Source organism: Bos indicus x Bos taurus, chromosome 4 (assembly GCF_003369695.1).
Source record: "Bos indicus x Bos taurus breed Angus x Brahman F1 hybrid chromosome 4, Bos_hybrid_MaternalHap_v2.0, whole genome shotgun sequence".
Lineage (NCBI taxonomy): Eukaryota > Metazoa > Chordata > Mammalia > Artiodactyla > Bovidae > Bos > Bos indicus x Bos taurus.
In genome coordinates this window covers 55,095,738-55,123,312 of record NC_040079.1, presented here as the reverse complement: position 1 = coordinate 55,123,312, position 27,575 = coordinate 55,095,738, and the positions used below count along the sequence as shown (strand labels likewise).

The following is a 27,575-nucleotide window of genomic DNA, read 5'->3' as shown; positions in this document are numbered from 1 at the left end:
TTTCAAACTAAACAAAGCCTGTCTGAGACAACAGCCTTTGTAGGCTACACTGGCATTTTAGGACTGCTTATCCATTCTCAGGGAGAATAACCTTGGACAGAATGGACAGATAGAAGAAAGCATGTTTCATGGCTTCTTATTCCAGTCTATTTTTGCTTGTGTTTTTCTGATTTCATTCTAGCAGCATTTAAAGCTCAATAAATATATGTGCTCTTGAAGCCTAGTGTTGAAGGGTTTTGCAGACCTCACTTGGATAGGGAATTGTGCCAAGTCCATTTTAGGGTGCTTGTCTAAGTTATACAGTTGAGTCAAAAAGTTGCTTCCTAATAAAGTCAACTTTGTTGGTCCTAGAAATTATCTTTGTGGGAAAAGAAAAGAGACTTTGTCTTTTCCACTTGCCTTCCACGTTCCAAAATACAATGAGCAGGTCTTGCCTCATTTAGTGTCTCTCTTCCAAAAGTTTTCTGTAATCCAAATAATGACATGGTCTCCAAGTGTTCATCCAGGACTTGCACTGGACCTGAGGGTACTGGGAGCCGAAGGGATGTAACGTTTCATCATATGCCTTGCAGCAGAGAAGCTTAGAGAAAGCAAAGTGTTTATGTGGAGAAATGGAAGACTCATGTAAAGATGGCAGAGGCTCATCCACAATGAAATGATACACTATCTTAAGAGAAAGGCTGCTTCCCTGATGGTTCAGCAGTAAAGAATCTGCCTGCCAATGCAGGAGATGCGTGTTCAATCCCTCGGTTGGGAAGATCCCCTGGAGGAGGAAATGGCAATCCATTCTGGTATTCTTGCCTGGGAAATCCCATGGACAGAAGAGCCCAGCAGGCTATAGTCCAGGGGTTCACAAAGAGTAGGACATGAGTGAACACACACACACACGTGCACTTAACGAGAAAGGCGTCTAGCCAAAGTTTGAAAGTGTGAGCTATTCCTAAAATGGTGTTGCGCTTCTATACTGGAACTATTATCTGGCAGCCACAGTGACAGAAATGGATGGGGTGCTGGAAACTATGAACATTCACTCAAAAGAGAAACTTTATTATTCTTATTGCTTTACATTTCCCTTCTCCCTCCCTCCCTCCCTCCCTTCCTTTAGGTTCCTGGACCAAAAATCCTTTTGAATAGTATTAGAAAACTAGCTGTACTACAGCTTACCATGGGACCTGTCCTTGGGAACACTGGACTTTTAGGTAAAATGAATTAAATGGAAAAACATCCAGACAGACTTTACTGGGAAAAAAAAGGAAGGCACCTGAGCCTTTCTGCTTAACTAGTCTCTCCAAGTCTCACAAAAATTGTTTGTAGTATGGGTATGAAGGATTTTGGCTGTTTTCAGACAACTCTTAAGATGGATTGAGCTTTAGGGTAAACCTGTACTATGATGAAAAATAGGTAAGGGTGCCTCCATATTCCCAGAAACCTTAAGACATTTTTCAGTTTTTGAGACGAGTTCATGACTAGTGGTAAAAGAGCTAATTTGAAAGTCTGCTCACAAAGCAGCAATTTCACCAACAGGTAGCCTGTAGGTGGCAGAGTGGGGTGGGGGTCAAGGCAGAATGTTCTAAGAAGTATAAAGGATTAGAGAAGAGGGCGGACTGTGGGGCCAGTGAAGCATCACCCACCTGAGTGCTCCCCTAAAGCCCAACAATATTTGAAAATAGGGATCTGGAATTTCCTAGGGTTTGTGTGGATGGTTTAGTCACTAAGTCACATCTAACTCTTGCAACCCACTGGACTGTCACCCGCCAGGCTCCTCTGTCCATGGGATTTTCCAGGCAAGAACACTGGAGTGTTTGCTGTTTCCTTCTCCAGGGGATCTTCCCGGCTCAGGGATCAAAGCCAGGTCTCCTGCACTGCAGGCAGATTCTTTACTGACTGAGCTACCAGGTCTTTCCATTTGTGTGGCAGCTGCATAAAGCAGGAAGCCAGCAGCTATGTGGACAGGGAAAGCTGTAACTTACACCTGTGACAGGTCCTAGTCCGAATAGGAGCTGGGTATATAGAAAGTTGGTCACTATTTTTTTTCAATTCTTAGTCTTTTTGTTGTCGGATTTCATTTCTTTTTAACTACATCTTCTCTCAGTATGTCCACTTTTATTACCTATGATTTCAGCCTTCACCTTTGTTTCTCAGATCTGTTTTCTTGAATTTTATTGAACACAAAGCAGATGCTCTCTAAAATTTACTTGTGTTTTCAGTAGTGAATTTTTCTTTTCAAAAGTGAGTCCTTTCTCTGCAATTTGAAGATGATTCTCTACTTTTTTTTTTAATTGCTGAATCTTTTTGGAATTTTTTTTTTCCTGGTTAGTTGTCCTTGAATAAAAAGAGGTGAATGTCTCTGGGTGTTTTCCATAACACCATGGATGTGTTGGCATAGATTGCTTCATGTCTGCCAGAGTGTTGGTGGACCTTTCACTCATCTCATCTAGAGAGATGGAGTGGATATGAATTTCTAGTAAGTCTTAGGGATCTTGAAGATACCCTTGTTTTAAGTGGAAGATAATTGCTTTACAAGGTAGTATTGGTTTCTGCCATACAGCAGCATGAATCAGCCATAGGTTTACACATGTCCCCTCCCTCTTGAAGCTCCCTCCAACCTCCCTCCCACCCTTTGAAGATACTTTATTTTGTGTCATTTCTTCTCTGGGTTTGTAGAAGCCACTGGGCTAGGGGTTTGCTTCTGTTTACAGCTCTCTGTTGAGTCAGGCTGGATTACTGGGTTGTAATCCAGCGGGTCACACTGGTTGGCTTATGCTGGATACATAGGTGTGGCTGTGTTCAGTGTCTGTCCAGCTCTACTGGTGACTACATCTAGTTGAAGCCCTATGCTGCTGATTTTCTGCTCGTTGTGACATGATGCCTGGGGCTTTCTGGGGAGATGATTTTCAGTGCTGCTGATCTGAACTGCTGAGTGGGAGCACCACCCCGGGTCTGGCCTGGGGTCCTGGACTACATATTGCAGATTGATGTACAGCTCTTCACGACTTGATCCACAATACTGTACTTTCATGACTTAATTCTCCCAATACTGTACTTTCCCCGGATTGGGAATTATTAAGAATGGATATAAAATGATATTCCATATAGTGTTCTTAGTAATTTCAATTGTTTTTGACTGATTATAATTAATTTTTAGTTCATAAAAGTGACACAGGAAGCATTTATACTATGAATAGGAACTTATCTAGAAAAGAAGGGTCAGTCGTTTTCACGTGTAGTTGTCTTTGTATAATGAGCATTATATTTCACCTGCCACTCCTTTTTAATGTTTTTAAACTACTTGTCCATTTTGTCAAGGTTGGCTTTGTTACATTTAAGTCATAAATCAAGAATCCATTTAATTGGAGACCCACAAATCTATCCTCCTTGAAAGGTCACTATCCCAGAGTTTGCCTTAAAGTATTTGTTTTTGTTTTCTGTAAAAGCATATGAATGATGAAATTTTGAGCTTGTCCACACCTGAGAATATATTTGTTGGCTTCATATATACATGACAATTATACTAAATATAGGTAAATATTTGTTGGTGTTTAGTTGCTAAGTCATGACAACTCTTTGTGACCTCATGGACTGTAGCCCACTAGGCTTTTCTGTCCATAGAGTTCTCTAGGCAAGAATACTGGAGTAGGTTGCCATTTCTTTCTCCACGGAATCTTCCCAGACCAGGGATTGAAACTATGTCTCCTGTGTCTCCTGAATTGGCAGGCAATTCTCTACCACTGAGCCACCAGGGAAACCCATAGGTATATCTAGATATCTTGAATTTTGCTGTATTATTCTCCAAAACTGGTATTGTTATTAAATTGGTTTCTGATATTGGGCATGGTGGAAGTCTATGGCTAGCTTGAATTTTTGTTACTTTGTAAGTAATATATTTTTCTTAATGTTTTCTTTTTTAATTTTCAGAGATAAAAAATGACAACAGAATATGTTGGATTTTTTTCTGGTTTTATTTGATCCCTTTTCATCTGCTTTAAAGGTTTTTCCTCAGTCTAGGAAAACTTATTTGATTAAAGCTGCTTCTGTTTGTTTCTTAGGGACATCCTTTTGTAGGAAGAGAGAATCATCTGGTTCTTACTTCTATTCATCTTATATGTTCCCTCATAATTTTTTGTGTTTTGTCTTCTCTTAGGTTTTGAGAACTGCGATGGGTCCTATTTGAAATTCATATCAAACCCTGGTAGAATCTTTAAGCCCTAAATTAAGGGAGAAAGTTTTTAGAAAGCTTACATTTACCCTCATTTTACTTTGCCAGTGGAGAGTCCACACAGCCTATTGGGTAGTTTGGCTTCTGAAGTGAGAGTCAGAATTAGAGGCAGACTTAGCCAGGAACATTTTTTGCTAAAGAGCTTCCATTCCTTATTTGGAACAGTTCTCAGGGCTTGCTTCTGCGGTCTCCCCATTCTTTGGCAGGCTGGCTGTCCAGTGTGTGTGAGTGACTGGTACACCCTTCCATGCCAGCTCCCTGTCTTGGGCTGCCTGGGAAACCAGAATATTTCCTAATGCTGCTAATGGGATCCATAGGCTGACTCTCACCTCCAAGAGTGCAGAGGCCTCTGCTTATTTCCTTTGCATATTTCCCTTTTGCATGATGGAGATTCACAAGTCAGCTAGCCATTACCCTCCATCTAATTTCTTTTGTATTTTACATCACTGAAATTCCTGGAAATTTCTTTTGTATGGCTTACCCTCTTGTCTACTTTATAAGGTTGATCCCGAGCTTTTCCTCCTTCATTATTGTTTATCATTTTCATGTAGATCTGGAGGGGAGTAGTTTATGCCTTGTGGAGAAGTTGACCTGTCCTGCCTTTATGAATGCAAGCCTGAGAATATTTTGAAGTCAAAAAAGTGGAAATGGCCTTGGGAAATGGATACTTGATAATAATCTTAAGTATCCTGATAGGATGACTCTCCTGTGGTTATCTGTGATGACCAAGGCCACTGAATAACAACAATGGCAATAATGATAACAAATGCCTTCTAAAATAAGCAGTGGTAAATGGGGGGTGTTAGTCAAAGAGTACAGACTTCCAGTTATATAATAAATAAAATCTGGGCATCTATATATAACATGATGGTTATAATTAGCAAGCATTGTTGTTGTTCTTTAGTCGCCAAGTTGTGTCTGACTCTTTTTGACCTCATGAATTACAGCACACCAGGCTTCCTTGTCCTTCACTATCAGAGTTTGCTCAAACTTACGTCCATTGAGTTGGTGATACCATCCAACCATCTCATCCTCTGTTGTTCCCTTCTCCTTCCTTCAATTTTTCCTAGCATCAGGGTCTTTTATAATGAGTCAGCTCTTCACATCAGGTGGCCAAAGTATTGGAGCTTCAGCTTGATCATCAATCCTTCTAATGAATATACAGGGTTGATTTCCCTTGGGATTGGTCTGATCTCTTTGCAGTCCAAGGGACTCTCAAGAATCTTCTCCAGCACCACAGTTCAAAAACATCAATTCTTTGGCGCTCAGCCTTCTTTATGGTCCAGCTCTCACATCCGTACATTACTACTGGAAAAACCATAGGCTGCCATTTCCTACTCCAGGGGATCTTCACGACCCAGGCATCAAACCTGCATCTCTTGGGTCTCCTGCATTGGTGGGCTGATTCTTTAGTACCAGTGCCGTCTGGGAAATCCAAATACATTCAAACTCAATCTTGTCCTCAAAGTGACGTTGTTTGCAATCTCCAAATCTCTGCAGTATTTACAGTGTTCCCAGTTTCTGGTCTTTGATAATCTGTTGGCATTTTATTGTTCTCATATGTAGGAAGTCTGTCTCTGTGGGGATGATGTTCATATAAGTAAGAGGAGAGTTTATTGTTTCTCTTACACTGTCTGGAACTTGTGCATGCTCAATTGTGTCTGACTCTTTGGGATCGCATGGACTGTAGCCCACCAGGCTCCTCTGTCCATGGAATTCTCTAGGCAAGAATACTGGAATGGGTTGTCATTTCCTACTCCAGGGAATTCTTGAAGAGCAGTGGGAAAGGTCTTGTCCTCAGTACCTCAGTTTATCATCCATACTCCTTTAAAAAACAAAACTAGGGTATTTATCTGCTCCTAGAGTAATTCTTGGAGAAGGACATGGCAACCCACTCCAGTATTCTTGCCTAGAGAATCCCATGGACTGTAGCCTGGCAGGCTTCTCTGTCCATGGGGTTGCAAGAGTCGGACATGACTTAGCGACTAAACCACCACCACAGCACCACCAGAGTAATTCTTCCTGTCTAGTAAAAGAGTTTGCCTTCTTGTATTCCTTCTGCAGCCCTCTGTGGTGATTTTGGTGCTCTAAGTCTCATTGCCTGTCTTGGAACGCCTGTGAGCCATGAGACTGCTGTTCTCTATGGTCACAGCTGAACAAAGTACCTTCAACTGAAGCAGTGTTTGGTGATGTTGCTGGTCATGCTTTACTCTTTCCAATTAGGACCAAAAAGAATTAAAATCAGAAAAGAAGCAAAATTATTGATAATTTAGGAAACTGTTAGAAAGATGAAAGGTAGTTAGAAAGTGAGGGGCAAGGTCAGTCCTGGTATATGAGAACATTTTTGTTCCTGATTTCATAGTGGGGAAAAAAAAAGTGTGAATTTATTTTATAACTTGCTTCTTTGAGAAATAATGGTTTCATCATTAGATTTGTATTTTCCTTTCATATATATTGGGATAAATAAAAACATTTAATGGCTATAAACTGTTCACTCTAATTGTAGGATTATTTTTTGTTTCTTCTATTCTAATTGAATGATGTCTCTTCCCCCACCTCCAGGTTACGATCTTTGGTCAAACAGTTAGAGAGAGGGGAGGCTTCAGTGGTAGATCTCAAGAAGAATTTGGAATATGCAGCCTCCGTGCTTGAATCTGTGTACATTGATGAAACCAGGTGAGCTAAAATGGCAAGAAGTCGATGATAAATTTTCTATTATATGACTTTTTGAAATGTCCCGCATGGCAAGTAGGTGGTAACATTCAAATGATTGGTTTGATTTGAGATTTAGTTTTCACAAATGGGGTAGATTTGGATATCACATATCCTCTGTACATCCTGATTTATAAAAGGATTACTAAATTTCTAATCAAATGTGGAGTTCTTGTGGAATTATTACATATTATTCATCTCAGCCTAAAAACTGCATTCAAGTTTTAATTCATGATGTCCATGTGTAAATGGAAGGTTTTGAAGGGTTGAAGAAGCATTTGTTTTCTTAAACACCCAATATTCCTCCCTCAATCCTTTGATACGTTATTGATTTTCTTAGAAGACTCTTTTCACTTGAATTATCCATAAGTACCAAAGCACTTCCAGTTACAAAAATTTGCTTTTCTTTGAAAAACATTGAATTGGTAAATATGAAAGGCTTTTCTTGGTTTTACCTAGTTCAGAGAAGCTCCACCATTAGTATTTTTGATGACTAACTTTTCTATGCCAAATTTCAATCTGATAGGATTTCCCAGTACTTTAAGAATTGTGTGGTTTAGTTTTTGGTGATACGCTTGGTTCCTAATTTAAGGAAATTTGATACCATGGTTTTTTTTTTGTTGTTGTTGTTTTTGTTTTTGTTTTTACTAAATGTTGTATATTTCTCCCTTACCTTCATTGGAGGATCTAAAGAAAAAAAAAAAAAAAAAAACTCATTGACACCTGTTTTTACTGCTTATTTTTAGTAGGGCTTAACATAAGTATAAAATACAACTTTTAAAGTTTTACAGTATTGTAATTTATTGCTGTTTATGTTCTGTTCTAGCCTAATCCATGATTAGGTCTGAAAAGTCTGCTAAGCACACATGCCAAATCACTATTCTCAAATAAAGAACTGAATTATTTAGGCAATTTTGCTTAAATTTAGACATTTAAGTTTCTGTAATGTCCTATCAAGCTAGAGAGGGTATTAGTATTTGCCATTTGGGTTTATTACTTCAGAAGACTGAGTTGATGTGATTTGAGTAATACTTTGCAAAGTCTTTTGTTTTTCTTTTTTAAAATTTAGTTTTATTGAGATGTAATTGACATGTAACATTGTAAAAGTTAAGGTATACAATGTGTTGTTCTATTTATTTACTACCATAAGATTACCACTGTAGGGTTAACTAACATCTGTATCACATCACATAATTATTATTTATTTTTGTGGTGGGAACAGTTAAGATCTAAGATCTTCAGAGCTTTGAAGTTTGTAATACAGTATTGTTGTTTATCACTTTTTAAAATTTAATTTGTTTTAATTGGAGGATAATTACTTTACAATATTGTGATGGTTTTTGCCATACATCAACATAAATCTGCCACAGTGTTGTCTGTAGTTTTTAAGTGCCATTATTTTCAAACAAAATAATGTCACTTGGCCATCTATGAAATAAATCTTGTGGATGCATTTTAAATGAGAGGTTTAGATTCCAGTCAAATTCCACAAATCATCAAGGAATCACGATACTGGTTACACCTGAGTGCAGTGGATCAGGCCCACAGAGCCTGAGATGGAGACTGTTTGACCTTCTCCGACTCCTTTGTTCCTTTATCCAGTCTGGTAGAGAAAACCACCTTGAAACACAAATGCTGGGCTTTCACAAGCCTTGCCCAAAAAAGTACTGGATGTTTTTGTGGCCCACTTATTATGGGTTTTTTTGCACCTGTGTATTCAGGTGGGTTGGAGAGAAGGAACAGCTGCTTTGAACAGGGAGCTCTAACTTCAGATTTAATCTGTGTCGTGGTTCTGTTTCTTGGGTCCAGGCGACTCCTGGATACGGAGGATGAGCTCAGTGACATTCAGTCAGATGCAGTGCCTTCTGAGGTCCGAGACTGGCTGGCCTCCACCTTCACACGGCAGATGGGGATGATGCTCAGAAGAAGCGAGGAGAAGCCGCGGTTCAAGAGCATCGTCCATGCAGTGCAGGCTGGGATATTTGTGGAGAGGTAAAGATATCTGTCATTCAGTAACCAAAGCAGTGAAAGGGACACTGGTCTCTAATAACTCAAGACTTTGCTTTGATGTAGGTTTGGTATTTTTATAAATACTAAAAATTCTGGGTGGAAACAGTCTTGAATAAGAAGAGATGGAAAACGTATCTCTGCAGCATCATTAGCACAAGCTTTTTGCCTTTGCTTGGAATTCTTTTTGTTCACATTAAGACTTAGTTTGAGTTCAGCCTCTGATTTTTAAAAAAAGACATATCTTATCATCATTATTTGACATACATGGATGATGTCTACATTGGAAACAGGTCCAAGATGCTTTGTGAGGGTATTGATCCAGGGAGAAGTTTAGTCAAGGGGTTTGAGTTCCCCATGACACTTTCCAATTTTGTAAGTCACTTTGCTCTTTGAAATTAAATCGCCCCCATCCCGAGAAATAGATTCCAGAAATTGATTTATTCTTCTTTTAATCCTTACTATACAATTAAGAGTTTTAGAAATGCTGTGGTTGGCTCAAAGTTTACCTGGGACATTTTTCTCTTTAGTTTTTGAGTTCTTTTAGTTCTCTTTTTGAGTTCTCTTTAATCTTTTAGTTCTAAACAAAAATCTTTTCTAAATGGGTCCCCCATAGGAGTTCTTTTTTCAGAATAAAATAATACATTACATACTATCTGTGCTACACTATAATTCACTTCCAGCCGAAGAGGAGACCCATTTTAATAACTTCATTTGGGTCACATAGACTTAATTTTTGTTTATTTGTTTCCAATGGTTTACATGTTTGGGATTGCTTTAATTTCATTTGATTTGAACGTTTAAGCCCCTTGAATGACTATGAGAAAGGTTGTAAAATAAATTTTAGGTTCCTTGGGTTTATCAGATGATATGACTTCTTATTAATTGTCAATACTTGTGTAATACTTGTGGCCTGCTAATTTTTCTTTGTAAGATATAATATTGTATTTTTTTTCCTTCTGACTTTGCCAGAATGTATAGACGGACATCAAACATGGTTGGACTGAGCTACCCACCAGCTGTTATTGAAGCATTAAAGGTAATACCAATAAAAAAGTCTTACAATGTATATGCTGCCCTATAAAAAGTTAAATTTGTTATTAGAAAATGAGTTTTCATTTACAGTTCATTTATAGTTTTCCCAATCATTCCTGAATTTTTTCTTTCATTATCTTTTCTTATCTGTTCAGTAACAGTATTGCTAATTTTTAAGCCTTTGTACTGCCATTTTAAAAAAAATATGGAATTCTGTGTAGTTTCATTTCTTTCTGCTCTCTTGGAGTAGTTTGGTGATCAGTACAGTGATCTAGCCTAATGAGACTCAGTCTGACTTTGGCCATAGGAGATCAAATTTGTTCTGGTTATAAATGTCCAACATTAGGAGGAACTTTTGTGACCATAATTCTACCATTATCTTCTTACCTACTCTATGTACATTTTGTAGATGAAGAGACTAAGACTCAGTGAGACTAAAAAAAAGGCAGAGACAGAACTAAGGTTTGATACCAGAGTTATAGGCAGATAGATAGCTCTCAGTTACATTTTATGTGTGAAAGTACGTTCTCCAGAACCCTCGTCCTCTTCATGTATCCTACTGTTTCCCCAGAACGCTCACAAAACCTGAAAGTTCCATGGAAAGTCACAAAATGCTTTAGTTTAAAGAGTTTAAATCCTACAGAATGTCTCCCAATCAGACAAGCTCTTGGAATTGTATAGAATATCTCTAAAAGGCCTTGACAGTGAAAGTGTATGTCGCTCAGTTATGTCCGACTCTTTGCGACCCCATGGACTATATAGTCCATGGAATTCTCCAGGCCAGAATACTGGAGTGGGTAGTCTTTCCCTTCTCCAGAGTATCTTCCCAACCCAGGTATCGAACCCAGGTCTCCCTCATTGCAGGCAGATTCTTTACCAACTGAGCCACAAGGGAAGCCCTTGTGTAGATGTATTTTTGTATGTGTGTAGATTCAGGCTCACTGGTCTTTTAAATTTAGGGGCTGTGCTAAGGCCCAGGATCACGGAACTGGTTGACATTGCCTGGTACCTACACACGGAGTCATGTCAGCTTAGTCAAAGAGGTTCCAACATTCTGACTCTCATTAAATAGGCTTCCCTGGTGACTCAGTGGTAAAGAATCCACCTGCCAATGCAAGAGACATGGGTTTGATCCTTGGTCCAGGAAGATCCCCTGGAGAAGGAAATGGCAACTCACTCCAGTATTCTTGCCTGGGGAATTTCATGAACAGAGGAGCCTGACAGACTATAGTCCATGGGGCTGCAGAGAGTCAGACATGACTTAATGGCCGAAGAGCAACTACAAAGATATTTTAATCTTTCTCTGAAACCTGAAAAGTGTATCCCTGATAGAATTTTCAGAAGATAATTTAAATTCCCTATTCGCAGAATCAGATCAATTTACTGTCAAAAAAGAGCTCTTTAGGGCCAGTTTGATTCCCTTTCTCTTGTCTCAGGGACATTCACTAGCTGACTTTGGGAAACTCTGTATTCAGATTCTCAGTTCACCATTTTCTGTCTCTTGTCAAGTCATCTAGGACAGGAAGGGTGCTCAGGAAAGATACAGCAAGAAGACACATGTTTTCTCTCCCTCCTCTACAACCCCAACTCTAATGCTTAGTAAATCATTGTATAATTCACAGCAACATTTCTTATTTAATCTGTGAAACCACTTTATAAGATCTGATGTTTCATAACACCCACTGTGAAGTTGCATTGATTTTCATAATTGAATCTGAAACCTTCAGTGAAAGTCTTAGGAATGTTAAAAGCATCTTTTATCCTTAATTTCTTCCTTTATCGTGAAAATAAATACAGGTGGTTATATGGGTACTAAGAAATTTATGAAAATATTTCTTACAAATTGGAGCTTCTTTTCTATACAGAATGACTGAAGAAATGTGAAACAACCTGTGATGTGCGTGAATTGTTATTTTATGCTTGGGGAAAAGTAATTCTCAGAAGCACACATGTTGTCTTTTGGAGGGGAAAGTTACCTTGATGATTCAGAATGAATACTAACTCTGAATTGCTGCCCTTCTCCACACCTTTGCTAATACGTGCTGAAGGCTAAAGCTCTTGTTTCTCTTGGTTGTATGCTCTGTTTACTGCGGAAGTTCAAGACCTTTTTACAATGTAATATTTTTCTGTGTCCCTAGACTCTGGTTTTATTTTCAGTGGATTGGAGTTGAACTGGAGAGATGACATAGATTCTTTTTTTTTACATAGTGGTTATTAGAAAAAGGTTATTTTTCACTCCGCTGCCAGCAATTTATATGGAATCGCTATTGTTTTCTTCTGTTACAGAAAATTTCCCAAAAGCCTGAGAGAATACAATTAATAAAATAATCATCCTGCTACTGTCATCTTAACCTTTGTGATTAATGTAAGAACATAGCACAAAATAACATTTAAGGAAGAGAATAATTAGCCACCACCAATCTCTAAATTTGAAATATGCTGCACTTTTATTCTTTTTATTTGTTTCCATGCAGTGAATACTAACTTCTAATTTGGGTGGTTTTATCTCTAATCTTCTAAGGTGGGGTTATCAGAAATGGAGAATTGTGCTGTTCTTTAGAAGGGCATATGCTGTGTGACTCAGGAAGAGACACCCTGGACAGACTCCAGGTTTAAAGTGGGAGGAAATGAGGAGGTTCAGGCTTCCTTCACGTTAGACTAATAGGAAATTCACAGGACTAGTGCTTGGGCCAAATTTGCTAAGAAGAGAAGATTGGTTTAAGGCAGTTAAATTAGGTGCTTGTTAAAATGCATATTCCAGGCCACAAGCCAGGATTCTTCAGAATCCTCCACCAAAGAATCAACATTTTTTTCTGAGCACCCCAGGTGGTTCTAAAGAACACTGAAATTTGAGAATATGAGCTAAAGTCTCCCAAAAATGAGGGGCTAGAGAGACTATCCATCTCACCGTTTCTCACAGTATCCATCCTTCTGTTTCTCTAAGGTCTAATATTCAGAATAAATCTTGACTTTTTACTATGATTATCTCTTCATTTCCAGTGATAGCTTTTTTTCTTCTTTAATTCATTTAAGTGAAGAGGATTAAAAATAGTCAGATGTGTCCAAATGTTTTCCTACCTACTGAGTTGTCAGTGGACTTTTCTTTAGGACTATTAGCTAGACAATGGCTGTCATATGACAGTGCCAATTTTGGTAGCCAAGGTGAACCTTAGGGCTTCCTTGATAGTTCAGTTGGTGAAGAATCTGCCTGCAATGCAGGAGACCCCTGTTCGATTGCTAGGTTGTGAAGATTTGCTGGAGAAGGGATAGGCTACCCACTCCAGTATTCTTGGACTTCCCTTGTGGCTCAACTGGTAAAGAATCCGCCTGCATTGCAGGAGACCTGGGTTTGACCCCTTGTTGGGAAGATCCCCTGGAGAAGGGAAAGGCTACCCACTCCAGTATTCTGGCCTGGAGAAGTCCATGGACTGTATAGTTCATGGGGTCACAAAGAGTTGGACACAACTGAGCAACTTTCACTTTAAAGGTGAACCTTGGGTCTTGGATTAATCTTAAATGGCTCCATTGTCTGTGGCCTAGGCACTCTTGGGGGTATTTAGGGCCTAAGGCTTGGGTCACAGCACATATTCACTGAGTTTACAATGTCATCTGTCAGTAATGCTATCACTGGGGCATCAGTGGAATTATTGCCTGGTATTGGCATTAGACACTTCATCTCATCTCTCTAGGGTGGCCATCTATGAAACTGGAGAAAGTTTTTAGGGTTATAAGGGTTTGCAAATGTGTATCAACAGTTCCTACTGTGCCTGGCACAGAAAATGTTTAGCCCTTGTGGCTCTTTACTTTTTATAATGGAGGAGAAATTATTGAATGCTAAGGTGAGGTTTACTACTAAATGTGAATTGAAACAATCTGTTTGAAACCTTTCTGGGAATGTTTGGTTTTCCCTATATACAGTTGGTTTCCCTGTGCCCTGGTGTCCATGAGAGAGACCCTTCATGATCTCAGGGTGATCTTCATGACTGGGATCTTTGGAGAGGAACAGGATTGGGATGGATAGATGATGTTGGAATGCAGTGAAGGCTGATGTGGGAGTCAATGGGTCCAGCAGTTTCTGAAAGCCAAGATCTCTTCCAGGAGACCATCTGACACCTAGCTTAGGTTCAGTGTGGTCTCACATGCATCCTTATTGGCATGCTCACGGCAGTACACTTTCCTTAATCACTGAAATAAAACTCTTGATATGCTGAGAAACCAAATGACTATTGCTTTAATTATTTCTTAAGCAGCCTTTGTTTATAACATCCACAAGTAGCTATATATAAGTCAAAGACATATTTGACAGTGTTTACCTATATTTTGAAGTCACTATTTTATGGACAAATAAAACTCTGAACTTTAAGAGTAGAGTGTGAGGAGTGTGTTCAGCTTAGCTCTTAGTTTTATATTTTCCAGTAAAGTGACTTACAGATTTGAGGACTCGGTCCTCAGATCAGTGACTCCAGAAGTGATAACATTTTTCCATCCCGTGAAATGAAGGCTTTGTCCTTGGTTTCAGCTTAGCAGATTAGATTCTTGAGGTGACACATTGTTTTGCATTCTTCATCATGCAAGTTTCTGAACACTTTTAAGTGCATTAACATTCTCCACAATGGACTAAGAGGAAGTCAGTAGATGGTATCACAGGGTTGGTTAGGGGTAGGAAAGTTATTGTGAAGTCAATTAAAATTTTGGAATTCAGCAGAAGTAGTGGAAGGTTCAGAGAAGGCAATGGCAACCCACTCCAGTACTGTTGCCTGGAAAAGCCCATGGACGGAGGAGCCTGGTAGGCTGCAGTCCATGGGGTCGCAGAGTCAGACACGACTGAGCGACTTCTCTTTCACTTTTCAGTTTCATGCACTGGAGAAGGAAATGGCAACCCACTCCATTGTTCTTGCCTGGAGAATCCCAGGGATGGGGGAGCCTGGTGGGCTGCCATCTATGGGGTCGCACAGAGTCAGACACAACTGAAGTGACTTAGCAGCAGCAGCAGCTGCAATGGAAGGTTAATGGAAAGAACCTGAGTTTAAACTTCAGTTGAACATGTGTTTGTGTTTTTGCCCCACATGTATTCCTAACACTTGCCTTCTATGAATCTTAGGGAAATTAGCTAACTTCTCAGTTTTCTCATTTGTGAGATATGACTGATAATACCTACCACTAGACTTGTCTTCGGAGAAGGCAGTGGCACCCCAATCCAGTACGCTTGCCTGGAAAATCCCATGGGGAGGAGCCTGGTAGGCTGCAGTCCATGGGGTCACAAAGAGTCAGACACAACTGAGCGACCTCACTTTCACTTTTCACTTTCATGCATTGGAGAAGGAAATGGCAACCCACTCCAGTGTTCTTGCCTGGAGAATCCCAGGGATGGGGTGGCCTCGTGGGCTGCCGTCTCTGGGGTCGCACAGAGTCGGACATGACTGAAGCGACTTAGCAGCAGCAGACTTGTCTTCAGGATGAGTTATGTATTTATCATTGATCATAATGCCTAGGTAGGTACCCAGTAAATTATAGCTCTTGTTATTACTAATAAGGCTATTTCATATTTTATCAGCAAATGCTATGTAGGATTGCCATATTGGAAAAAGTTTGAGAGGGGAAACAGTATTAGAGTCTTAGATTGTGAATTACCAAGTTAGGGCTACAGGCTAACCCCAAAGTAGGGAGATAAGTGTAAGTGGTTATCAACTAATGAATTCTTTCTTTCTGCCCTGACCTGTAGGATGTGGACAAGTGGTCCTTTGATGTCTTTTCCCTCAATGAAGCCAGTGGGGACCATGCACTGAAATTCATTTTCTATGAGTTACTCACTCGATATGATCTGATCAGCCGTTTCAAGGTCAGTGTCTAATTAAAACAAAACAAAACAACTGCACATATTTGTCCAGCCTTGCAGGACTTTTGGGCTAAGACCAAGAGAATCCTTCTAATGTAGACTGAAAGCCGCTCTGGGGTGACATGTTCAGAAAGCCACTGCCACAGACTCCACACTGAGGGGAGCTTTCATTATTCCCTTGCCTGGTGAGCTCATCAACAAGGGAGAGACTGGAGCCACCTATTTAGATCCCAGTCTTCCTAGAAGTACAGCTGGAAGTCTGAACCAGACCTACCTGCCTGCTCTGCCTACAGTTCTCCTTTCAGCCAGACTCTGTGTACTAATGACCACCACCAGCAAGGAGACAGGAATGGAGATAGAGTGTGCATTTATTGTCTCCATGAACTTCTCTTTCGGCCACTTGGCTCAAATTCACACAAATACTCTCACTTATCATCTATGATAGATCATTGATATTTCCCAGCCATTTATGTTTTAAATTAATTCTTCAACTTTAAGAGCATGAGCCCATTCCAGTGTTCCACCTCCTCAGCCTTCTAATTCCACAGATTCTGGAGGTGGGGTCCTATTCTCTAGAGAACCCGAGCTTTATCTGCTGGCACTGCCGTATCATGCCCCTCACATTTCTCTCATCAACGAATGAGTCTCCGGAAGCAGGTCTTTTTCTGTATAAAGTATCAATTTGTCTGGGCAGCATGATTCTTTATCACTTTCCTAAGGACTGCACATTTGGGAGTGTGTTTATTACACAGTTATTAGCACTTTATGACAATTTCTTTTGCATCAGAAGCCTGTTTGACACTCAAAGGCTAATACCATGTCTGGTAGACCAGACACTAGAATGAGATTCAGGAGATCACCTGGATCCTGATGTCAGTTCTGACCCAGTAGCTATGTGACCTTGAGCAATGACCTTTACCTTTCTGTGACGATCCCATCTGGGAAAAGACATTGCTTTCCTAGAAGGGATAGAACTCACTATGCCAGTCCAATGATTTCAATAAGAGCAATAACTATGAATCTTATGCTTTCTTACAACAAAATTTCCAGTGGTGTATTACAAAATACCTGGTCAAACATCAGGTCTACCCAAAGTTATACGATCCCCACCTAACTCTAGTTCTCAAGAACTGGCATCATTCACACTTACCTCTGTGTAAGGAACATTTTGAAGCAAGACTTAGTTACATCATGGACAGGTTTCAGGATTTCAGAAGAATTCTAGGCACCAGCAGAGGTGGTGAGCAGGAGGACTAGCCATGTTACAACCTCCAGATGGATGCTAGGCAGCTTGGCAAGGGCTGAATGGACAGCCTGCTAGAGGGGAGTATAGAGCTCTCATGCTCCACTCATGCCCACCAGGAATCCTGGATTTGCTTTTAAAGTCCCTTATATTAAGGAGAAAGAGTAAATGGCCACTTTTTCAAGTTTCCTCTCTCTCCACCGGAAACTCATTTCATTCTCTTCTTGTTTAGGAGCTACTGGTCACGATCAAAGAGGAGGAGGGCGATGATGGGTTAGGAGTCGGGACCAATCCCATTTTATTGGCCCCTGTCCTGGAATGAAGTTTTCATCCTGTCAGCTTAATGTCTTGGGTTTTATTTTGTCAGGCATACATGCTGGAAGATGAAAACAAAACACAACAAAACAGTATTCAGATAGCTTGAGGAAGAGGATGGTGGGGGAGAGTCATATTTCTCTTGATCTATTACTGTGGTTCATTTCATAAGATCAAAAGGCAGATCTTTCACTGACTGAGCCAGTGGAGAATGGGACATGAACTGGTCTCATTGGACACTCCCATCATCAAACTGATGCATAATTGCAGGCTTTTAAGGCTTATGTTTTTAAAATAGAAATATTATAGATTGGAAAAGAATAAAAACAAATCTGAATGAAATAGACTAGTAATTTTCAGAGTCTTGGAGACTTGACAAAGAAATTGTTTTTCAAAAATTTTGTTTTATCTATTTTGGGGAATTTTGTTTGTTTCTGTTATTTATTAAAATAAATTAGAAAGAAGCCTGTTTAAAGATCCAGTGGATGCTCAAGACCTCAAAAGAAGCTCCAGTACACATGCACACACCTTTATCTAGCATTTCAGTGGCCCATAGCTCGCCAATGAACAGCTCAAAGAATCTAAGTTCATTGGATCTTCAATTTAAAAAGATAATGAATTAATCTCTCACATCTGAAAGGCTATATTTAAATTTTTTTAATCCACAGATAGTAAATATGGAGCAGTGTTCCCAAGGAAGAACATAATACGGATTCTCATGAAGCACTTATTTTTTTCTTATGAATGTGATTTCTAGTCTCCTGGAACACATACTTTATTTTTCCCCCAATCTTACAATTGATAATCTACCCCAAACCAAGGAATTGATCCAGAAAACTAATACAATGAATGTTTTCCAAGGCCCCTTATTTTGTATAGGCATTTTGCAGTTGTTCACTTTCTGCCAAATAGAAAAAGAAGGTATGTATATTACCCATATTTGAGACAGAAAGCAGCTAGGATAACTGGAAATATTTTTCCAGATTGCAAGGCACCAGTAAGTTGGGCTTCCCAGGTGGCGCAACTGGTAAAGAATCTGCCTGCCAGTGCAGGAGACGCTAGAGACAGGGGTTCGATCCCTGGGTTGGAAAGATCCCCTGGAGTAGGAAATGGCAATCCACTCCAGTGTTCTGGCTTGGAGAATTCCATGGACAGAAGAGCTTGATGAACTACAGTCCATGGGGTTGCAAATAGTCGGATGCAACTGAGCGACTGAGCATAATAATAAGTTGCCAAGTAATAAACACAAGAACACAACTTGTTTCTGTTATAGAACAGACTATCATTTGTAGTTTGTTTTTTTTCTCAACTGTCCAGTGTACCCATCATTCCTTCTAAAGGGTGCCGTTTTCAGAAGGCTTGCATTTGTTTTACAATCTTTTTATAACTTAAATCTTTGTGTACTTTATGTTTTCCCACAAGTAAATAAGATGCTGCATAGTATTTGTTCATTTATTTCTTAACAAACAAAGACTTGAACCTTTGCCTGAGATTTAAGTGAACATCTGCCTTTTTGCCCTCAATGTCCTTGAGATGATCCTGTCATTACCCTGGGCCTCTGAACTGGAGAACAAAGAACAATTTGCAGGGCAGACCAGAGACTTCCTGTTAGATTTTCAAATTATCCAATACTTTGTTCAGTGATTTTCATTAACTTTGAAAAATTCTTGTGTCCTTGTGTGCTCTCTTAATGCTTTCAGAAAGAAGTAGCTAGAATACCTTAGACTTTTTTGGTCTCTCAAAGCTACTAAATCACTAGCCAATTAACCTTGCCACTCTCTTTCAGATCCCCATTTCTGCACTTGTCTCATTTGTGGAGGCCCTGGAAGTGGGATACAGCAAGCACAAAAATCCTTACCATAATTTGATGCACGCTGCTGACGTCACACAGACTGTGCATTACCTTCTCTATAAGACGGGAGTAGCAGTAAGTACAGATAGGAACTCAGATTACACAAAGATGTGACGGTGACTTTTGTTTTTAATTGGAGGCTGTTTCTATTCTGGTGAGGTTGAGCCCACAAGAAATGTATTGTTTTACAGACTTCCTATTCCCCAATAATTATCTAACCCAATCATGGAGAGTGTTGGAATTCCTTATTGCCTGTGACTTTTTCTGCATCCTGGACTTGATGAAAAAAAAAAAAATCCGGTAGTAACTTGTATCCTTACTAGGCTATGGCCAAATTAAATATAATTTCTATAACTAAATATGCATTTCCAGATATAGAGAGTGGTACTATTAATCTCTTGCTGTGTTCAATCACATTGATATCCATGCATGCTGAAATTGAATTGAATATACTCGGGAATCATATTATACACAATTTGCTTTTGGTTTAAACCAATAGATCTTTTTTACAAGGGCTGTGGTTATTCCCATCTTGTTTATTATGTGCATTTGATTTTTTCGAACCTAAAGGTCAAGCTTCACCTCTAACCATTTGGAAATTTCTTGCTTTGATCCAACATTTTAGCTCTTTAGATATTTTTGAATCTCTGATCTATAACTCATTGTTTTAACAAACCTACTCAATTTTGTCATGTACTTCTTGCCCTCTGCCTTAATATAAACTATTCATTTTAAAGATACTGCTGTTAGTGACAGTTAGATCTCTGTAGTAAATCTTTATGCCTTTTTACTTTGAAATCTTCTTCACAATTGACATTGGGATAGACATTTAGGGGGTGTGGTTATTAATTAACCCATAAACCCAGTACACATTTGTTATCTTTTCTGCTAGGGCATGTTGAGAGGCTTGGTCTAATATCTCATATTAAATATGGAATACAGTGGGAGGAGTGTGGGCTCTGGAGCTAGATATAGTTGGGTATAAATCCTTACATAATTGCTTATTAGGTTTGTGACCTATGATAAATTGCTTGAATCTCTGAGTCAAGATTTCCTCATTTCTAAAATTGTGAAAAATATTCTGTCTTGTGGAAGTACTGTGACAGTTGGGAATAAAGTATCAAAAGTATGAATGCTCTCTCTACCTCATAAAGAAAGCTCAACAGTTAGGAATTGTTCTTATTTAAACTCTGTAAGATTGCCCTTAACCTCTCAGCAGTTTTCATGTTTTCTTTATTATAAAGTCAATTATAAAAACAGTATATAAAAAGATGTTTTTAAAATTTTAGAAACTCTACATGGGAACCTTGTATAATATGATAAAGGGTTTTTGCCCCAAATTTAGAGCAGATATCAGTTTATGGTGGTTCCATGAAATCAAGGAGCAAAACAGGAATCCAACATTAATATTGCTAGTGAGCACTTTTCTGGAGATTCTCAATCAGTGCAATATGGAATCTGCAAAAATTGAAGAAGCTTTCTATGAAAATAATTTCATTATCTGTCAAAAATAAACCCAAAACCCTATAAATTATTAGATCAAGTAAAAGGCTCAGTAAGATATGGATAAAGTAACTGTCTTATACACTGTTTCCCAACATACATTCCCAACAGTTTTTAAAAAACCTAAAAATTACCCATGAAGAACTTCAAAATTAATGAAAAGGAAACTGAAATTAAAGGGCACGAAAATAATGTTTAAATAAGTGAAGAAATATACCATGTTTTTAATTGAAAGCCTCAATATGAAACAGATGTTAATTTTTCTCAAACTCATCTTTATAAATTCAGAGCAATACCAGTAAAAATTCTGAAAGGATTTAGCATACAAAATAATAAGCTGAGTCTAAAATTTACGTAAAATAGATATTTAAGAACCATAGAAAAAACACTTTTGAAAAAGACAGTGTGTGTGATGGGGTAGTTCTTACTCTACTAGATGTTAAAATATCTGCTAAAGCTATAGTAAAGCAGTGTATACAGTGTGCAAAAGTAGACAAATATATCCATGGAATTGATTGAAGTTTTAAAAACTGAACCCAAATATCGATTGAGCACTTACCTATGTGCCACGTACTTTATAAGAGGATGAGGGTGCATTGTAGCTCTTAGAGAACTTGCATTCTGGTAAGAAGTTACAGGTAAAAGACCAATGAAAAAGTAAAGAAGAAAATATCGCTAGTATTCTGCAGAGGATTAGAACAGGGGACCCACACAGGGTAAATTAAGTTTTATTAGATAGGAAAGGCATCTTTCCAGAAGTAATATTTCATCTGAGACAGTTGTGATTTTAGGCTTGAGTCATGCTAAGAGCTGAAGGAAGGTATGCCAGTGGAATTAGTGCAGGATTAGTCAACTTCCTCATGACTGGAGGGAGTCAATTGTACGCACTTCTAGTTATAAAATAAAAAATCATGAGAATGTAACGTACAGACCAAGTTGGCTTTGTAGGCTTGGCTAATGGGTCTCAGTGTTATTCTAAGTGCAGTGTGAGCCAGTTAAAGCATTTTGCCATGGGAGTGTGATGATCTGGTAAAGGCTAGAAAAGGATTACTGTGAAGAATGGGTCTTGAGGCATCATGTTGGAAGAGTGTGCAGAAGTCTCCTGGAAAGATGATGGTAGTTTGGACGAGAAAGGACCTTCCTGGGGTATAGAGACCAAATGTCCTGTTGCTGAGGTAGACTTGAAAGAACTGGATGGTATAATAGGATTTCAGATACTAAGGAAGGGAATCAAGAGGACAGATTAGATTTTTGGTTGGATAAACAAGGTTGATGAGAGAAGCTTTCAGGGAAGGGGAGTCAAGAGTTTTGATTCAGACATGTTGAATTTAAGATCTTTATGAGATATCATTGTGGAGATGTTAAGCAGGAAGAAAACCAAAGAGGTCTAGAGTTCTGGGGAGGAGTCAGGGATGGACAAGGAGATTAGGCTCTCAGGGGCATATCAATATTATTTAAGGACATGAAACCAGATGACATGGTCTAAAGAAAGGGTGTGAATAGAGAAACAGAGGCACTGTAAAGTGAGTCCTGGAGCAGTCTAAAGTTTAAAATGGAGCTCATTACTTCACCATTTTAGTTTGGATAGTTTCCTTTAGAGGATATCATTTGATTAACCACTCAATTAACATTCAAAGTAACTTGAGATTTTTTTGAGAAACTCGGCCTTGGAGATTTTATATGGCCCTTGTTCATCCAGATCATTTACAACTATAATATATATTTCAAAAATGGTGTGTGCAAAAACAATAAAATGAGGACAAAGAATTAGAGCCAACAATAGTAACTGAAAAAGAGTAGCCAGTATCATTGGGACAAAACCCAAGCCAGTGTGAGGTTATGGAAGCCAAGGAAAAGAGCTCCAAAGGAGAGCTGTGACTTGTGTGCAACTTGCTGAAAGGTTGAGTGGGATGAGGACAGAGAAGCTACCACTGCCTTTGGCAACATTGGGAGTCATTGGTGCCCTTGTCAGGATCAGTCCCCGTGGTTTGCTGGGGATGGAACATGGACTGACGTATGACAAGGACAGACCTGCAGGTGAGAAAGTGAGGACCCATCTATAGAAAACACTAGTAGAGGGAAAATTACTTGGTTCCGAAAATGTTTGGGGGACGGTTCATTTGGGGGGAAAAAAAAAGCAATGGTTTTTATCCTACTTGAAATCATTCACCAAATATCAGACAAATGAATTAAAGATGTGAGCATAAATTTTTGATTATATTAGAAGAAAATATGAAGTTATGTTTATAACCTTGAAAAAGAAAATCCTTTCTTAAGCCTCAAAACATGAGTTATATAACAAAATATTGATTATTTTGAGTACATGAAAATGAAAACCTGTAGGATAAAAAAAAATCACTGTAATTAAGTCAGTACTTGAGGAACATATGTAGAGATCAAGGATTAAGATCCAGATTATATAAATCAACAAGAAAGTGGTACAAACCCCATGGGCAAATAGGAGGAAACACACTGAGTTAATGTTGTCCTATCGCCAAGTCTCTGTCATGAGCTGAATTTTGTCCCCTTTCCCTAATCTCCAGTGCCTCGGAACGTGACTCTGTTTGGAGATAGGGCACTTAAAGAGGTAATTTAGGTAGATGAAGGGCATTCCTTATAAGAAAAGATTAAGACACAGACATGTAGATGCCCTGAGGAAAGAGCATGTGAGGACATGGGGAAGGGAGTCCTCTGCAAGGTGGAAAAGAGCTGTCACCACAAACCAACCCTCCTAAAACCTTCATCTTGGACTACTAGCCTCCATAATTCTGAGAAAATAAATTTCTGTTATTTAAACTGCTTGGTTGGTGACGCTTTTATATATCAGCTGTAGCAAACTAATACAGTGGCAGAGCCAGGATTTGGTCTCAGTCTGACTTCTAACATTTAAATACTTCATGCATTTAAATGTTAATATTTAGCCATGCTTCTGCAATGCTGGTGGCGAAAAAAAAGCCCTGACATTCTTATACCTTAGTATGCTCGTGTGGTGAGGATTAAAATGGATATGAAAATATACTTTGAAATTATCTGTTTGACATATACGTAGTTAGCACCTACTGCATTCAGTGTACTATGGAGACATAAAGGTGAATCATAGGCAGTCTTTTTAGCCATCTGGAAAAACTCCCAAGCACTTATGCTAATGTAAGTTATCATTAACATAGATTAACATAGATGTTATTTCATAGCAGCCAATGATCATGACGTACTGCATACTATTCTTGAATGAGCTCATTTGCCATTGCATTTTCATTATCAATTCAGGCCATATTCAGAATAATTCTTAAATATAGAAACTACTTCCTGCCCACTCTCTCTTAGAAACGCAGCTCAAAACAAACTTCTTTCATTGCAAGCTTACGAAAACAGTAGGAAGCATTCTGATGAATGGAGAGCATATTGTGACTCTAACCTTTCATTACAAACCAAGTGGGAGAAAATGGTTGAAATCATTTCAGTTTTATAAACTATAAGACACATAGGGAATGAAAATATCCCATTGATAAAGTGATGTCTGGGCTTCAGCATCCACCGTGTTACTCATTGTAATCTGTTTATATTACTCATTATTGCTTAGCCTAGATGCCTAGTGAGGCTTGAATCTTTTCATCATGATTTTGCTCACATCTAAGAGAAAATCCTTGAACAGAATTAGACTGAAGAGTTGTTGATTGAATAGATATGAATCAGACTCCGAGCTCCAGTCTGCTTTTGAGTTAGATCACAAGATTTCAAACTCCAAGCCTATCCTTTGTCCCATTGATTGCTTTTATTAGGCAAGGTGCCATTAATTTTTCTTTTGCTTTTTTTTTTTAAGAAAAGAGAAATGTGTATCTTGTTTTTTTTTGATTATAAATGGCATTATCATATTTATAAGGGACACACTAAGGACATGTAAACAGCATCCTGGTTAAAGAGTGCTAAGTAATTTTATTAGGGTTTATGGTCAGTATAATTTTGGGCCCCATGACCTCTGCCCTCTGATGTCACATTTTTTAATACATTATATTAAATAGCAAAAGGGGTTCTGCAGATACAGAAGGGTGCTAATCAGAGGACCTTAAAATAGGGAGTTGATCCTGGATTCTCCAGTTGGGCCCAGTGTAATCACATGAGTCCTTAAAACTCATGAGGTGTGTCAGGGGACTTCCCTGATGGACCATGGGTTAAGACTTCCCTTTCCAGTTCAGGGGGTGTGGGTTTGATCCCTGGTCAGGGAGCTAAGATTTCAGATGCCTCATGGCCGAAAAAAACCCAAAAGGAAACAGAAGCAGTATTGTGGTAAATTCAGTAAAGACTTTAAAAATAGTCCACATCAAAAAAAAAAAAATCTTTAAAAAAAGAAATGTGGCAGAAGGAAGGTGAGCAGGACTCCATCAGCTGTTGCTGACTTGAAGATGGAGGTGCCAAGTGGAAAGCATGGAAAGGAAATGAATTCTGCCAATGCCCTGAAGGCACCTGGAAATGTGTTTTCCACAGAGCTTCCAGAAAGGAACATAGCCTGCCAACGCCTTGGTTCAGCCCTGTGAGATCTTCACCAGAAAATCCAGCCGCACGATGATGGCTTCTGACCTACCGAACCCATAGGAGTATGTGCCTTCCATGGGTGGTAATCAGTTAAGGGAGCAAGAGAAAACCGATAGATGGAAACAGACTACTAAAGAAACTCTGTCGTTCACCTGTTGAAGTTACAACTTGCTAATAATGTCTCCTCTGGCAATGACAAATTATCCATGTCTTTTCCTTCAGGTTTTCACAGCCCGCTACTTGTTTCCCACTCCCAGCCCACAAACAAGCAGGGCTTGCACTCCTGAGTCATACACAACATAATTCAAAATCCACCTTTACCCATTGGCGAGGCATCCCTGTTGTCGAATTAGTTGGGACACTCATATTTTGTAGACGGAAATTCTGGAAAGGTCTATTACTCACACCTTGTCACAGTTTGATAAATCTGGAATACAATTATCGCGGGAATTAAATTTCTGACTTCTTATGGTTTGTCATAAACCTTTGGGATTGACAGTATTGAATTTGGAAGAAGCAAGGAAATCTGAGCTATATTGAAATATGAAACTATATTGAAATATGAATATTTCCCACAAAATAGCTTTTCCCACTCTCTGTTTCCAATAATGCTACCCTCTAATGCCACCCACCATTTTTTTAACCACTCAGGCTAGGAATGTCAGGATCTTTATTTTTTTTTTTAATTTAAATTTATTTGTTTATTTTAATTGGCAAATAATTGCTTCACAATGTTGTGATGGTTTTTGCCATACATCAATATGAATTTGCATAGGTATACATGTGTCCCCTCCATCGTAAACCCCCCTTCCCACTTCGCTCCCAACCCTGTCCCTCCAGGATCATCTTTAATGCAACCTCCTTTGGATTGCAACCTCTTCGTGGCCACCTGCATTCAGTGAGCTGATCAGCTGTAAGGATTCTAGTTCCATACCATCTGTTCATCCTATAAGGACTTTTCAATCCAAAAGTAGAGGTCTTACTTCTTTCCTTTGTACTCTCTGCTTTCCTATCTCTTTCTCAATAGCATGCTGAACATATTATCTTTTGCATGTAAACTTCACTGCCTAATAGACCTGATTTGTATTCTTCATCCTGGCTTTTAATGCCTGTCATCACAGGGCCCTAATCAACCCTCACTCCTGCTCCACTGGGCTTCTCTCACAGCTCAGTTGGTAAAGAAGCTGCCTGCAATGCAGGAGACCCTGGTTCAATTCCTGGGTCAGAAAGATCTGTTGGAGAAGGGATAGGCTACCCACTCCAGTATTCTTGGGCTTCCCTTGTGGCTCAGCTGGTAAAGAATCCGCCTGAAATGCAAGAGACCCGGATTCGATCCCTGGATCAGGAAGATCCCCTGGAAAAGGGAAAGGTTATCCACTCCAGTATTCTGGCCTGGAGAATTCCATGGACTATATAGTCCATGGGGTCACAAAGAGTCAGACAGGACTAAGTGACCTTCACTTTCACTTTCACTTTCCTGCTCCACTAAAGGGAATCATTTCCTTACTTACAATGAATCAGCTTTTGCCACTGGTACGTTTGTTCATTCTGAAAATGCCTGATTCTATCCTTGCTCAGTCCAGGCTTCATTATGTGTTTAATTGTTTGTTGTATGTTCATTTAATAGTTGTTGGTTTTGATTTATTAGAAGTAAGTTATACTTAAGATATAATTTTGTCAGTATATTTGGATAAGGAGGGAGTTACACTGATATTTGTGAGAACTGTGATTGCGTAGTTATTTAGACACGTTCTGCTGGTTGAACTGAGGCTCTGTGATTCAGCTGGTACACTGTCTCCCATTCATAATCTTATCTTAAAATGTTAAATTATTAACTTGACATGAGCTTGGAGAAAGAGATATGTTGGTGGGGGGGAGATAGGTGGAGGAAGTTGGGATAAATAAGTAGGGACAGGGTGTTAGGGAGGAAACGAAAGACATTGCCAAAATAAGAAAAATATATGTGAATGAAAAATATCAAGAATATTTGTAATATAAATTCATAACTATGCAATTTTATGAAAAACTGAGTAAACATATAAACAGTGACCCAAAGGAATAGTGACTTGGAGAATATAAAGTAAGAACTCTGGAGTGTGTGGCTTGTCTCAGGACTAGCCTTGGGACCTTGGGTGAGTTACTGGACCTCTCCTAGCCTCAGTTTTCTCATCTATGAAGTGGGGATGAAGAGTACCTACCTATATGGAGTTGTGTGTATTGCATGAGTTTCTTTGTGTAAACAGGCGAACACAAAGGGAAGCTCCCTTAAGTGTTAACCCTGAGGAGGATGTCCTTGCTGCTTTCAGGATAGTTTTACTGTTTTCTT

General features: G+C 39.0%; 1 protein-coding gene across 7 annotated transcripts in view; it reads left to right on the top strand.

Moving 5' to 3' along the window:
* PDE1C (phosphodiesterase 1C) overlaps window positions 1-27,575 on the top strand; it is a 536,801-nt gene that overhangs the window by 404,782 nt on the left and 104,444 nt on the right. For all 7 annotated transcript variants that reach the window (XM_027539481.1, XM_027539484.1, XM_027539485.1 and 4 more), the window contains 5 exons: window positions 6,779-6,892; window positions 8,738-8,920; window positions 9,908-9,974; window positions 15,693-15,809; window positions 19,151-19,291. In XM_027539481.1, the coding sequence (XP_027395282.1) occupies window positions 6,779-6,892; window positions 8,738-8,920; window positions 9,908-9,974; window positions 15,693-15,809; window positions 19,151-19,291 (622 nt within the window). The remainder of the gene's footprint in view (window positions 1-6,778; window positions 6,893-8,737; window positions 8,921-9,907; window positions 9,975-15,692; window positions 15,810-19,150; window positions 19,292-27,575) is intronic.